The sequence below is a fragment of the Hemicordylus capensis genome, chromosome 4 (genome assembly GCF_027244095.1).
Source record: "Hemicordylus capensis ecotype Gifberg chromosome 4, rHemCap1.1.pri, whole genome shotgun sequence".
Taxonomy (NCBI): domain Eukaryota; kingdom Metazoa; phylum Chordata; class Lepidosauria; order Squamata; family Cordylidae; genus Hemicordylus; species Hemicordylus capensis.
The window spans coordinates 130,802,960-130,817,586 of NC_069660.1; the positions used below are offsets into that span (position 1 = coordinate 130,802,960).

A 14,627-nucleotide genomic window follows, 5' to 3' on the forward strand; every position below is an offset into this window, starting at 1 on the left:
TGTACTGATATAGTTTCTGGGATAGGGATATGGGGTACCTCCTAGGGCGGGGGGTATTGGATTGCTGGCTTTGCCCCCTCCAGAAAACGTCCTGTGGATTCTACTATAATATACTGCTTCATTTATCCTTTGAAGTTCTGGCTGATTATAAAATAGTATTTTGTTATTCTTTGTTTGCTATTGTTATAGGGAAGCAACCCGGAAAATCAGCATTTTAATATTCTACCTCTTGTCTTATTTTATTGCTAATAAGAATACTGCATGCTTCTTATAAGTGCCGATTTACAACAAAATAATGGCTTTTGTTTCTTGTTCCCTTTGTAGGGTGGGTCATCGCAACAAAATTATGGAAGCAACCAGGTAAAACAGATTTCTCTATAAAACTCATCCTATTGCGATCCTCCCATTCTGAAAACTTCTGACCTTTAAAATAAAATATTATAACTTGTTTTAGCAATAGCAATAGCAATAGCACTTACATTTATATACCGCTCTATAGCCGGAGCTCTCTAAGCGGTTTACAATGATTTAGCATATTGCCCCCAACATTCTGGGTACTAATTTTCCTTTTAGGGTGGATCATCATCCCAGCAAACCTATGTAAGTAGCCAAGTATGGGTATTTTTCATCTTCCCATAGCTCATCCTGTTTATTAGGATGCCAGAATGCTGCATGCTTTGCCATTTGAAAAAGTCCCAAGTTATACCCTGCAAGAAAATAATGTTATGTTCATTGTATCCCTTCCAGGGTGGATCATCTTCCCAGCAAACCTATGGGACAAACCAGGTAGAGAGACTTTTCAATGTCTTGTCTCTGTTTTACAATGATGCTAAAATGCTGCATACTGTATTTACCTGACTCCAAGACATTGTTCCCCCCCGCAAGTTTTTTGATACTAGAAATCAGGAAGTCATCTTAAATATAGAGTCGTGCTCCTTTCAAGTAAATGCAGGTATAATCTGTGTTTAAAAGCTGCTGAAGGGATGCTGTTCTGAGACTGTATAGGGTCAATATGATCTGGAAGTGATTTGTTGTCATCATGAGAAATGGGTTACTGAGCCTGTGCAGGGACCTCACGTATAGATTAACTAGCTCCTCATTGGCACCCCTTCCTGCCGTGCACGTGCTCAGTGCCTTGCTTTTCCCAGCAGTTGTGGGCCATTTTGTCTCAGTTTCTCTTCTGAGACAGAAGAGAGAAACTGTTTCTCTCTTCTGAGAAACCATTTTCTCAGTTTCTCTTCTTTCTGCTGATGCACTCAGACCTCTGGTTTATTGCTCCTCAGTTTTAGAAATGAAAGTGTTACTTCGGACGGATGAAGGCTTCTCCTACGCAGGTCCTCTTGTATCTCACCAGCCTGTAAGACGCTGGCTTAGCTAATGTGTCACTCTGGGTCCACCTTGCCACTATTTCCTCTAGACATGCCCGCTGACAAGGCCATTCCATATTCTCACACCCAATGTGCAAAAAGTTTTTGCGGGGTGTTAATAATCTTTACCCGCCCCCCATCCGTGCTCCAACAGAACAATGGAGCCTTTCCCTGGTTCTGGCCTCCCTGATGGAAGTGCCTTTTGAGCCTCTTCATGAAACCAGCCTACGCTACCTGATGCTTAAGACTGCCTTTCTAATAGCGATTACTACTGCCAGGCGCGTGAGTGAATTGACTGCCGTGTGCGCAGATGCACCATTCACACAATTTTATCCTAACAAAATCGTAATGCGTACTGATCCGGCATTCCTGCCTAAAGTCGTCATGGACTATCAAAACATCACTCTCCCCTCCTTCTTTCAAAATCCTGAGTCTCGATTGGACAGAGCATTATATTCCCTCGACGTTAGATGTCTGCTCTGTTACCTGAAACGTACGGCAGATATTAGATGGACCAAGATGCTCTTTATCTTGTTCAAAGGCAAGAATAAAGGTCTCTCCATCTCCAGACAGCGGCTTTCCCACTGGTTGGTGGAACTCATTTTCTTAGCATACAAGTTACAGAATCAACAACCTCCCAGACGCGTCAAAGCACATTCCACGAGGACGTATGCCGCCTCCGCTGCACATTCACTTCAAAGACATCTGTGCTGCGGCCACCTGGTCCTCGCACCTGCCTTTCTTCAAGCATTATGCTGTGGACTTAAGATTGGCTGCGGAGGCCAACATTGGGAGGGAAGTACTCAAACGGGTCCTTCAGCAGTGAGTGAAATGGCTGCACCCTCCACCAGGGGAAAAAGCTAGCTAGTCACCCATTTCTCATGATGACAACGGATCACTTCCATATAGACAGGTTGCTTACCTGTAACTTATTATTTGGAAGTGATCCATTGTCAGTCATGAGACCCACCCGTACCTCCCCGCTGCAGCATTTTCGAAACAAGACTGACTTACCTTTGATGAATGAATCCCACATTGTGTGGACCATCTATCATTAGATGGCTCTCCAAGAAACTGAGACAAAATGGTGCCCGACTGCTGGGAAAAGCAAGGCACTGAGCACGTGCACGGCAGGGAGGGGTGCCAATGAGGAGCTAGTTAATCCATCTGTGAGGTCCCTGTGCAGGCACAGTAACCCATTTCTCATAACTGACAACGGATCACCTCCAGATCATAAGTTACAGGTAAGCAACCTGTCTTTTCAAGCCAATTTCTTGGCTTGCCTAAGTGAGAACTTAAAGTGTTAGGATCAACAATTATAGTTGGTTCATCTCCATAAGTTATATTAGCTCAATAATTCTGTGGTTTATATAATTTTGTTAAGCAACTTCATGATGTCTTAGCTAACATAGGCATATACACAGAGGAAGAAGAAATAAATATAACTGCCATTTAAAATCAAGATGATTAGGGTGTGTGGTTTTCCCTGGGAGAAGCCCTTGAAATATGGGACTATTTCATCCATACTGGGGCAGTTGGAGGCTAAGCTTTTGTCTTTAGTTTTAGCATAACAGTGATGATGCCATAAAAGGAGATGGATGTTCTGGTGGGCTAGGAAGAGAGGCATCATCCTTTCCCTGGTGCAGCTTGACCAGGTCAATGTACAGTTCACACAGAGCCAAATTCCCTTGCTGTCTATTGGCTGCTATGAGTTTTCTAGTGTACTCATGCCCCCTACAGATTGAAAGGGTGTAGCACACTGGAAAAATGTTGACTAATAATCTCACCCAGGGATCTTGCTTCTCTGTATTTTATATAATTCTTTTTACTAGTTAGGAATGTGTCTTGATTTATAAAGTCCCTTAACAGGAATTAACTGTAATAGATGATGTTATCATTTTTTCTTATTGCCACAGGGTGGTTCATATACTCAAGGCGGCCGCAATCCTTGTGATGGGGTATGTCTCTTTCACCATAGTATTTAGTGTTTCACTGGGTTTGAAACATTCAGATATAAATTGCAATCCTACCTAATGGCTTCTGAAATGGGACCTTTCATTGAATAGAACATTATGCAGAGTATTCAGCAACAGTGGCTGACATGACACATAGTGTACTGCGAGCAGTTCTGCACTGCCTGCTTGCTGTAGGCATCTCAAATAATGCCGGCACCATTGCACAGGAACACTCTTGCACTAAACTTAAAATTGCACAGTCATGCCTGTACAACACTGTGGTAATTATTTCCAATGGCTGTAGTGTTGTAGAGTTGCATTTTAGATTTGCAGTGCAGAACCACCCATGGTATACTGTGTGTCATGTCGGCTATTGTAAATATATCACTTTATTTTATAACTAGTATTTTTAAGCCCGTTATGATAACGGGCGCTAGCTTTCTATCCCGTCTTTTCTGTCTCTCTCTCTCTCTTTCTGTCTCTTTTTTTCCCCCTTGTCCCCTCTCTCTTTTTGTTTTTTTTGTTGTTGTTGTCTCTGTTTTTGTTCTTCCTTATTTTGCTTATACTTTTTGGGGGTGTGTGTGTGGATGAATAACGGCCAAAATGGCCCATGAGAAGGTGGCCGCCCCCGCCTATCGCCCTCCCGCGCACCCAGCTGCCGGAGCCCACCTTACCCGCTCCAGCCCGAAGGAGAAGAGAGGAACTCGGGAACAGAGCTACTCTCTGTGTTAAGCTGCTGCCCATACTGTTGCAATGGACGCAATAGGCGTCCTTTGCGTCCATAGCGGCAGTTTGAGCAGTGACTTAGCACAGAGAGGAGCTCTGCTCGTGAGCTCCTCTCTTTTCCCTCGGGCTGGAGCGGGTAAGGTGGGCTCCGGCAGCTGGGTGGGCGGGAGGGCGATAGGCGGGGGCGGCGACCTTCTCATGGGCCATTTTGGCCCTTAATCTTTTTTGGGGTGGAGCGGGGAAGGTGATTTTGGGCAGCTGGGAGGGCGGGTGAGCAGGTGAGGGTGACGGCTGTGAGCGGGCGGGGGCCTTGTTGGCGGCTTCGCCGCCACCTCGCCCAGCTTCCCTGTCCCCCGTCTCGGTCTTCCCCCGCCGCCATTGCCCTCGCCTTTTTCAGGGCGGCCGCTTCTGGTTGCCTCGGCCTCCTCTCGCCGTGCCGCAGCTCATGGCCGAGGCGGCGGCTCTGCCGCCGCCTCGGCCACTTTCCCCCGCCACCACACACCGGCTAATGGCCGCCCGTGGCTGTGGGACACTGGTGTCTGCAGTCCTGTGTCCCTTGGGCTCTTCTGGGCCTGCGCTTCGCGCAGGCCCAGAACAGCCCAGGGAGGCAGGGACACAGATCCCCAACGTTCCAAAGCCACAGCCACTCACTTAGCCTTTTATTATATAGGATGAAATGCAGTAGCTTCAGTCAGAGAGAATTTTGGAAGTGGAATCCTTCAGTTTCAGTGTTCCATGTGCTCATGTGTTTCACTCTTGCATGTTTCTTCTTCCTTTCATTTTTGAAGGAAACCAGGGTGTAGTGTTACATATGCACTATAATTTTTACTTATCATAGTTAGTAAATACCACCGTTTTTATCAAACCTGTTTCTAACCACAGTTAGAACTGGATTTGAAAACTGTGGCTTGCACTGACCATAGTTAATAGAAATGCCAGTGCAGATGTAACTTGTTCCCAAATTAAAGGGTGAAAATTTGCACACAAGAGAGGGGAAGAAGCTGGAGGGTGAAGTGAGACTCCCTATCTTCTAACTGTTAGAGATCTCAGGAGAGGAGATTTCTTTATCTGCCCCAGCTACAGCAGAAGTGCACAGGAAAGGGAGCACAGGTAATTAATATTGTTTGAAGACATAGAGTTCCAGATAAAGTAGTTTATTTAGGACATCCATCAGGGAGATAGATTGAGACCTACATGCCTGGTTGCTGGCTACATACAAGAAAAAGGAAGAAATACGAAGGAAGTCTCTCCCTCCAGAGGAGAGAATGAAACCTGAGACTATCAGTCTAACAAAGGGGATGTAGAGTAGAGAAAGCATGGTCAGTGAGGGCATGCCCTTACTGGCTGTCTCTACCCCTAATGCCCCTAGTGGTCAATAGGGTTGCTGGTGCTAAGAGTCGATGGCATCAGGATCTGCATCTCCAACACTAACTACAAATAGGAGAACAAGCATATATACATCTACACCTGATTTATATGAATGAATCCTCATTGGGTCATCTGTATCTGCTACAAAGTTGGATTCACACTAACATTGTCATGGTGGTGAGATTCATGTAGAACTTTCACTTATGCATAGATTTGACAAGCATTGCACCTCTCCTCAGTTAATGCACCTGATTTTCTTAATGTACCCAGCAAGCCTTGCCAGTATGTGATATTTATTTATTTATTTAGCAAATTTATTGACCACCTGACTTCCATAGACTTAAGGTGGTTTACGTATATTGAGACAACAATGAAAACAAGAGAAGCCGGGGGGGGGGGGAGAAGAAAAAAATATTAAAAACCAAAAGCCAGGCAAAATAGATAAGTTTTCAAAAGCGTCTTAAAAGACAGAAGGGAGGTGGCATTATGAATCTCAGGAGGCAGGGTGTTCCATAAGGAGGGGGCTGCAACACAGAAGGCTCTCCCATGAGCCCGGGCCCCACACACCTCCCTTGGGCCTGAAACTCTGAGAAGGCCCACCTGAGACGACCTCACAGGGCAGGTTGAAGTTGGATGGGACAGGCAGTCCTGAAGGTACACAGGCATCAAACCCTGAAGGGTTTTATAGGTAATAACCAGCACTTTAAATTGGACCTGGAAGCGAACTGGCAGCCAGTGTAATGACCGCAACAAAGGTGAAACATGGTCATATTTTCTGCTGCCCATAAGCAGCTGGGCCTTGGCATTTTGGGCCAGCTGAAGCTTCCAAGTCATCTTCAAAGGCAACCCCAGGTAGAGCGCATTGCAATAGTCCAACTGAGAGGTGACAAGGGCATGGGTTATGGTTGCCAGGGCCTGCTGGTCGAGGTAAGGCCACAGTTGGCACACCAGATGAAGCTGGGCAAAGGCTCCCCTTGCCATGGCTTCCACCTGCTCTTCCAGCAGGCGCCATCAGTCCAGGATGACCTCCAAATCACAAGCCTGCTCTTTCAAGGGGAGTGCAACCCCATCAAGGAAGACACTCAAAACCAGAACCTGGCCAAATCGAGAACTGAACAAGAGCAACTCTCTCTTGGAGGAATTAAGCTTGAGCTTGTTTTGGCCCAGCCAAACCCTTACAACCTCCAGACACTGGGTCAACACATTCACAGCATCCCCAGATTGGCCCGGGTGGCAATGCACAATTGGATATCATCAGCATATTGATGGTACCTCACCCCAAACCAACGGATGACCTCACCCAGCGGCTTCATATAGATGTTAAAAAGCATGGGAGCAGGACTGAGCCCTGCAGCACTCCACAAGAAAGAAGCCATGGGCTAGAGCACTCACCTCCAATGCAAACTGTCATAAACCGCCCACTAAGGTAGGAACAGAACCAGCAGAAAACTGTGCCCCCGATTCCCAGCCCCCGCAGACGATCCAGAAGGATACCATGGCCGATGGTATCAAAAGCCGCTGAGAGATCTAATAGAACCAAGAGAGGCACACTCCCTTCATCAAGGCTCCGATTGCACAATACATATGGAATTGATTTGCAAAACTGTATTTCGCATGGTTTTGCATTTTGAGGTGACTGAAAAATAGTAATAATGTAAGCATGAGTAAGATTCATAGAATAGTAAGACAAAGAATGACAAAATTAAATTTCCATCCATGGTACATTTACTGTAGTCCACAGTCCACAAGGAGGTACATTCAGAGAAGTGTAAATACTATTTATGAAATAAGTAATATATTTATAACATCTTAAACATTTGTTTTCCTTTCAGAGCACTTATTCTGGTAAAATACTCAGCAATAGCAACTGTCCACAGGTAAAGATCCCTTCTTTTTATTTTCTTACCTCTGATAGGTGAAACAGATGAGCAAGAGCATATGTGATATGTCTGTGGATAGGTTATTGGTTTGCTCTGCCAAATGCTCATAATCAAGCATTTCAGTGTGGAAGTGGGAGTTTGGAAGCCCCAAAATACTTTCGTCACACTCCAAGTGCTATCCTATCTATCTATCTATCTATCTATCTATCTATCTATCTATCTATCTATTTCAATGTTATACGGCCTTTCATAACGCATCCTAAGGTTTACAAAAGTTTCAAAAAATCAAATTTCATAAAAGTCACATTTAAAACTTAAAATCAGTTAAACAGTAAAAACCATAAAACACCAAAAGATGATGATGATAAAAAGATAAACCAAAGCAGGAAAGCTAAGAAGCCTGGTTGCCCCGAAGAGGTAAAAGCCTGAACAAACAAAAAGGTCTTTAGTTGTGTTTGTTCTCATCTGTTCACTCCTATTTATTGCTTCTTTTGACAGTTGCTTCAACTCCTTTGTTTTGCTTAAAATGAGACTTCTTCCTGACTATATGTCTGAACTCTGGTCTAGCAAAGCAGCTGGAGGCAGGAGCTCTTGAAGGGAGCTGCTGAACCAGCAAAAGGCTGGTGCCTACTGAAGGTGTTTATAGCCAGCAAGAGCCATGTCCCTTTGTGGATCCACAGGCCAACCTACTCTAAAGGAGGTGCCTGAGCTAGCTCCCCTTGCTCCCAAGTAAGCCCATTGGGAAGGAGGCCCTGAGCACCCAGGCATGCATTATACCTTCAGAGCTAGAGCTCAACCCTGGCACAATGTCGCCTCTGCTTCTGGGAACTCGGGGCTAATGGACAGGACTCTAGGGGGGACAGGAGCCCTGCAGGGAGCACTGGGACCCCAGTGCTCGAGGGTTCCTTCAAAAGGGGCAGCTGCTCTGGCTTGAAGGATCTGAAGAACCAGCATTGAAGAACAAGCTGTCAGTGACTGACCAGGAGAGAGATCTTGGGGTTGTGGTGGACAGCTAATTGAAAGTGTTGTCTCAGTGCGCGGCAGCTGTGAAAAAGGCCAATTCCATGTCAGGAATCATTAGGAAGGGGACTGAAAATAAAAATGCTAATATTATAATACCCTTTTATGACTCTATGGTGTGGCCACATCTGGAGTACTGGGTACAGCTTTGGTCACCGTATCTTAAGAGGGATATTGTAGAACTGGAAAAGGTGCAGAAGAGGGCAACCAAAATGATCAGGGGCCTGGAGCAACTTCCTTATGAAGCTAGGCTACAGCATCTGGAGTTCTTTACCTTGGAGAAGAGGCAACAAAGGGGAGACATGATCGAGGTGTACAAAATTATGCATGGAGTAGAGAGGGTGGACAGAGAGAATTTTTTCTCCCTCTCTCACAACACTAGAACCAGGGGTCACCCCATGAAACTGAAGGCTGGGAAATTTAGGAACAACAAGAGGAAGTACTTTTCCACACAGCACATAATTAATCTGGGGAATTCTTTGCCATGGGATGTGGTGATGGCCACCAGCTTGGATGACATTAAAAGGGGCTTAGACAGATTCATGGTGGACAGGTCTATCAATGGCTACTAGTCTGGTGGCTGTGGGCCATCTCCAGCCCCAGAGGCACGATGCTTCTCAATACCAGTTGCAGGGGAGCAACAGCAGGTGAGAGGGCATGCACATACCTCTTGCCTGTGGGCTCCCCAGAGGCATCTGGTGGGCCACTGTGTGAAACAGGATGCTGGACTAGATGGGCCTTGTGCCTGATCCAGCAGGGCTGTTCTTATGTTCTTCTGGATTGGAGATCCAGTATGGGGCAGGCTCTTCTTCAAATAGGGTCTCCTTCTGGTTGGAACCTGGGGGAACCCCAACACCACATAATCACTGCCAATTCATGTAGCCATTATGGTAGTTTCATTACTCTAGAACATCATTACATAGCCAGGTTGAAATAAAGAACTGCTTTCTGCCCTCACTTTGAATGGGCAAACACTTTCACACCTGTTCAAAACTCCACCACTCCCCAAAGATTGACTGGAAGCATTTTTTCCTGAGAGGGGAGCATTTTTCAGAGAGCAAAAGTATTTGAAAGAATGCCCCCTGCTTTGGCTCAGCCTTCAGCTGTACTAGTTCAGATTGAAAATGGATGCCAAATGCATAGACTCCGTTCAGGCTAGTCAGTATCCAGGCTTAGTTAGTCATGACTAAGCCCCATTGAAATCAATTAGACATGTTAGTCCAGAAAAACTGAAGTCCCATTAGTTTCAATGGGGCTTAGTCATGTTTAACTTAGTCTGGATGCTGCCCACTTGGTGCTGCAAATATATAGGTTGGAAGCAGAGCCTGTGTATGCAATCCCTCTGTTCCATGTTTTCAGGAGAGATTTCATAAGAACCACAGGGTAAGCATGAAATACTTGTCATGCTTATAAAGACACACACAAATATTGTAATCATTGATCATCATCTGGTGGCTGCATGTTGGGGGTAATTTCTTATACCGTTGGTATTTCAGGAGCTAATTCACTCCCATGACAGCAGACACTAACAGGGTCTCAGGGGCAACCGCTTGTAAATGATAAGCATGGGGATTGACTTAAGGTTAAACTAATCTATTTTATTTAGAAGTATGTGATGATAGGAAAGACCTATATCTAACTGCTAGCTGCATGGTGGTCGGAGAGAGACCTTTGGACGCACTGTGTTCAGAGAGAGCTAGAAGCATTCTGGGAAGAAGAAGGAAATCACTCCCAGGAAGTTCCTGGGTACATTCAATCAACAGAGGAGTCATAGAGACAGAGAGAGGAAAGAGAAGGAGACCCTAACTGACTTTCTCTGCTCCCAGTGCCCCTAGTGGTCATTAGGATTAGTGGTCAGAGTTACTGGTGCAAAAGGCCGATGCCATCTGGAGCTGGATTTCCAACACTATAGGTCACCTCCGTGATGTCACGGGCTTGTGATGATCTCTTAACTGCGCAGGTGTGCCTCGCAGTTGGTTAAAGATGCTGGCCCGAATGGACGGGCTGAGCGTCGCTCCTGGTCCCCGCCACCACTGGGGGAGAAGGACTGCTTTCCTCCCCCCGCCCTGCGCAGCCACCCCTCAGCCGTGGTAAGAGTTTAAACAAACAGCAGAGGTTTGGCAGGGTGAGGGCCCCCAAAGGAGGTGTGGGGGGCCTCACGCGTGGGTGGGGGGCCTCGCAGCTGGGCAGTCTGGGTGCCCAAATTACCTTGGTGCGCCCCTGCCTAAGATCTGTGGCCTGGTAAGTGCTCTTATCTGGATCGTGATCCGTTGAGCCCATAAGTAAATGGGTTCTGCGCCTGCGCAGGCACCTCTCGGGCCGACTAGGTAGCTCCTCGCGACGCCCAACCGCCCACTTGCACGTGCTGCTGCCTGCTATCTATATAGAGCGGTTGGGCGTTTTCCGTTAGTTTCTGTTTGACCGCCACAGCGTTCAGACCTCGTTTGGGCTCCTCGGTAGCAGAAACTATTGTGTTTACTAGTGCTTAGGCATACTTTAGGACTGTTTTTTCTGGTAATTTTGACTCTGGACTGTACTTTGGATGTGATAACTTCTTAGCGGTATAACTTTGACGAAAGATTGGACGGATATTTTGTGTATGAACCGGACTGGAAACGGAAAATGGAAACGAAGACTACCTTTAAGCGTTGCGAGAAGTGTAGGGCTAAATTACCCTCCACTGATCACCACGACCTCTGCCTCATATGCCTGGGAGAAGAACACAATACGGCTGCCTGTAAGATCTGTTGTGCCTTCTCTAAACAAACCAGGACGAACCGGGCACTGCGTCTGAGGGCGGCGTTATATGAGGACGCGCTGCGCCCTTCTACCCCTCGCCCAGAAGCGCCTTCGACATCGAAAGCGGCATTAGGTGCGGAGGGACACGGAGCTGCTTCTATGCAGTCTAAAACCGTGTCCACTGATCCTGCTTTTAAGAGGCCATTGGAGGTCTCCTCTAGTGACCAAAGACGCCGTGAGAAGAGGTGCCGGCAAGACGCGCCAGAGACTGGGGCGGGAGAGAATCGCAAACATACGACCCCATCGCCTTCATCGGCGCAGGGCTCGGAAATTGAGTGGAGTGCGGAACCTCGTACATCTAGCCCAGCAGAGGGGAGCAGGAGAGGTCTGTCAGCATCGACCCCTCCTTCGACATCGAGATCATCGGTGCCGAAGCCCTCGACATCGAGCAGAGAGCGGGTAATTGATCCCTCGACATCGAAGTCCTCGGCATCAATGTCGGCATCGAAGTCGTCGACATCGAAGTCGTCGAAATCGAAGTCCTCGACGTCGAAAGCAGTAAAGAGCCGTGAATCCTCGACATCGAAACTTACCTCGATACCGAGAGAGCATTCTCAGTTTCAAAGACACCGTTCCCTGTCACCTGCTCGTACCCCACAACAATCGCCATCAACACCGCAGCAATTGAGTGGCCAGCGTTCAGACCGTAGTGCGACTTCTGCCCTTAGAAGTTTGATGGAGTCTGGCCCAAATACCCCAGCGGAATCCACTTTTCATGGTTTCCTGAGTGGGGGGTTGGATAGAGAGGATGATGGAGAGGAAGAGAATGAAGGGCTCCTGCCACCTAAGACCCCATCTCTTTCTCCTAGGGCAGCAGCTGAGAGCTTACTCCAATCACCACTGGCGGTGGTGCAGCCATTGGCGGGTATAGCTGATGGGAGCATACGCAACCCTGCCACGCAGCCCGCACACACTTGTGGTTTTAGACATTCCTTGCCACACGATTACGCAGACTACCTGAGATGGAAGGCTATGCAGCCGCAACAGCCTATAGAGAGAGCAGCTGCACCTTTAGAAACACAACCCCAGGCTACGCTACCTTTGCAAGAGAAACCTGCTGGAAAACGCAAAAGAAAAAGCACCCCACCCCCGCCAAGCCCATCGTCCAGGGGTTCGTCTCCTGCTTCAACACACCAGGACTTGGAATCAGAATACTCAGATTCTGATCAAGGCAGTCGACAAGTGGAGCCTTCTTCTGAGGTCCCACCACGTCTTTCAAGATCCCCTACAGAGGAACTCAAGGCGTACCATTCCCTGATTAGAGAAATGGCTGAAGCATTGGGTTTGGACCTGCAACTCCCCGAAACAGAGTCTACTGACCCGGTGTACAACATGATGTTCCAATCCAAGTCGTCTCACCCAGTCTCCCTACCAATAATCCCTGCCATCGCAAAGGCAGCTAAGACAGCTTGGGACAGTGTCCAGACAGCAAATCCTACGTCTAAACGTATCGAGAACTTATATAGGGTCCATGAAGGAGAGGAGAAATACCTGATACACCATCCGGACCCAAACTCTATGGTGGTGGATTGTGCATCAACATCAAAGGGCAGCCGCCGCCATACAACGCCAGCAGACAAGGAAGGGAGAAAAATAGATGTTTTAGGGAGGAGAATATATGCCACATCGAGCCTGGCTATCAGGATTGCTAATTATGCAGCCTGTATGGCTCGGTACACCCATCTGATGTGGGACAACTTACTTCATGATTCTACTTCAATGTCTCCAGAGCAGCTGCAAATAAAGCTCCATGAAGTATTTGAGAAAACAACATCTGTGACGAAGCAACAGCTAAGTACGTTTAAACATTTGGCGGAGACAGAGTCAAGGGCCATGGTGACTGCTGTCACAATGAGGCGTCATGCTTGGCTGCGCGCAACTTCTCTCCAGCTGGATATGAAGGACAGAGTAGAAAATCTGGCCTTTGATGGAAAGGGACTCTTCCATGAAAGCACAGATGCGACCATGGAGACATTAAAAAAGTCGAGGTTTACGGCCAAGACCTTTATGGTACCAACCACGGCAGCTGGCCCTCGTACATTCAGCTACAATAAGCAAAGGTCATATCGATTCCAAGACAAGAGGGATTTCAGAAGACAAAATAGGCCCTATCAGCGGCCTAGGGGTTTTGGAAACAACAACGCCAACAAAATACAAAAATCAAAGCTCTAGGAATAACAAGGAGGGTGCGAAGCAGTCCTTTTGATTGCTGTGCCAGCCCACTGCATTTAATACCAATTGCCAGGACCAATGTCATCGGCCCTGTAGTTGCCAACTCAACCATCAGACTGGCAAGCCATGCTTTAGCATGGCACAACATAACATCAGATCAGTGGGTGTTGAGGATTGTGGAGACGGGTTATGCAATAGAGTTCATCACTCTTCCACCGTTCTCTGGCCTACGTTTCACAAGGTCGACCTCAGTACTCGAGGAGGAGATACAGGTATTGTTGGACAAAGGTGCAATTGTTCCAGTGCAGTGGGCGAGAAGGTTGTCCGGGTTCTACTCCCGCTACTTTCAAATTCCCAAGAGGGATGGCGGAATCCGGGCGATCATGGACTTGAGGAGACTGAACAACTTTGTCTGGGCCCGAAAGTTCAGGATGACAACGTTGCAGGAGATTCTACCCTTCCTAGATCAGGAGGAGTGGGCGGCAACGTTAGATTTGAAGGACGCATATTTCCATGTGGGCATCCAGGAAGACCACAGAAAGTACCTTCGATTTACTGTGGGGGAAGTAGTATATCAGTACACGGTTCTACCTTTCGGATTGTCAACTGCTCCGAGAGTTTTCACCAAAGTAGTAGCAGTAATAATTGCGCACCTTCGAACTCAGGGCCTGGTGATCTATCCATATCTAGACGATTGGCTCCTGGTGGGCAAAGACAGGAAACTACTGGAGACACAGATACAAGTGATGCTCGAACTTCTCCAGGACTTAGGTCTCAACGTAAATTGGAAAAAGACAAATTTAATTCCCAGGAAGCAGCTGAGCTTCATAGGTGCTGTTTTGGACTTGGAGCAACGTCGAGCATTCCTACCACGCGACAGATACATTCAGATAAAGTCTCTGGTGGAACAATTCCTGGCCAATCCCGTTCAAAGAGCAAGAAAGGTACAGAGACTTTTAGGCTTGATGGCCTCGTGCAACACAACTGTTCGTTACACAAGGCTTCGGTTGAGGCCCCTGCAGCGTTGCTACCTGGACCATTTCCGACCCAATATAGACAGCCAGAACATGCTACTGCACCTTTCCAGGAAGGTACTAGTTTCCCTACAATGGTGGTTAATCGAGGGAAACCTCTTAGGGGGGGTACCTTTCCGTCCTCTGCTTCCAACAGCGTGGGTCACGACCGATGCTTCGCTGCTGGGGTGGGGAGCGCACTGCGGCCCCGATTGCGTTCAGGGACAGTGGACACCTCAACAAGCCCAGAGGCACATCAACTACCTGGAACTGTTGGCTGTGTTTTTGGCTCTAAAAGCCTTCGAACCTCAACTGCGAGGCTCTGTT

At 47.4% G+C, this 14,627-nt stretch overlaps 1 protein-coding gene across 1 annotated transcript in view; it reads left to right on the top strand.

Moving 5' to 3' along the window:
* Positions 1-14,627, top strand: part of LOC128322513 (hornerin-like) — a 138,541-nt gene that overhangs the window by 42,042 nt on the left and 81,872 nt on the right. Inside the window, exons 28-32 of the mRNA XM_053243883.1 lie at positions 325-360; positions 574-600; positions 748-786; positions 3,284-3,325; positions 7,249-7,293. Coding sequence (XP_053099858.1) covers positions 325-360; positions 574-600; positions 748-786; positions 3,284-3,325; positions 7,249-7,293 — 189 coding nt within the window. The remainder of the gene's footprint in view (positions 1-324; positions 361-573; positions 601-747; positions 787-3,283; positions 3,326-7,248; positions 7,294-14,627) is intronic.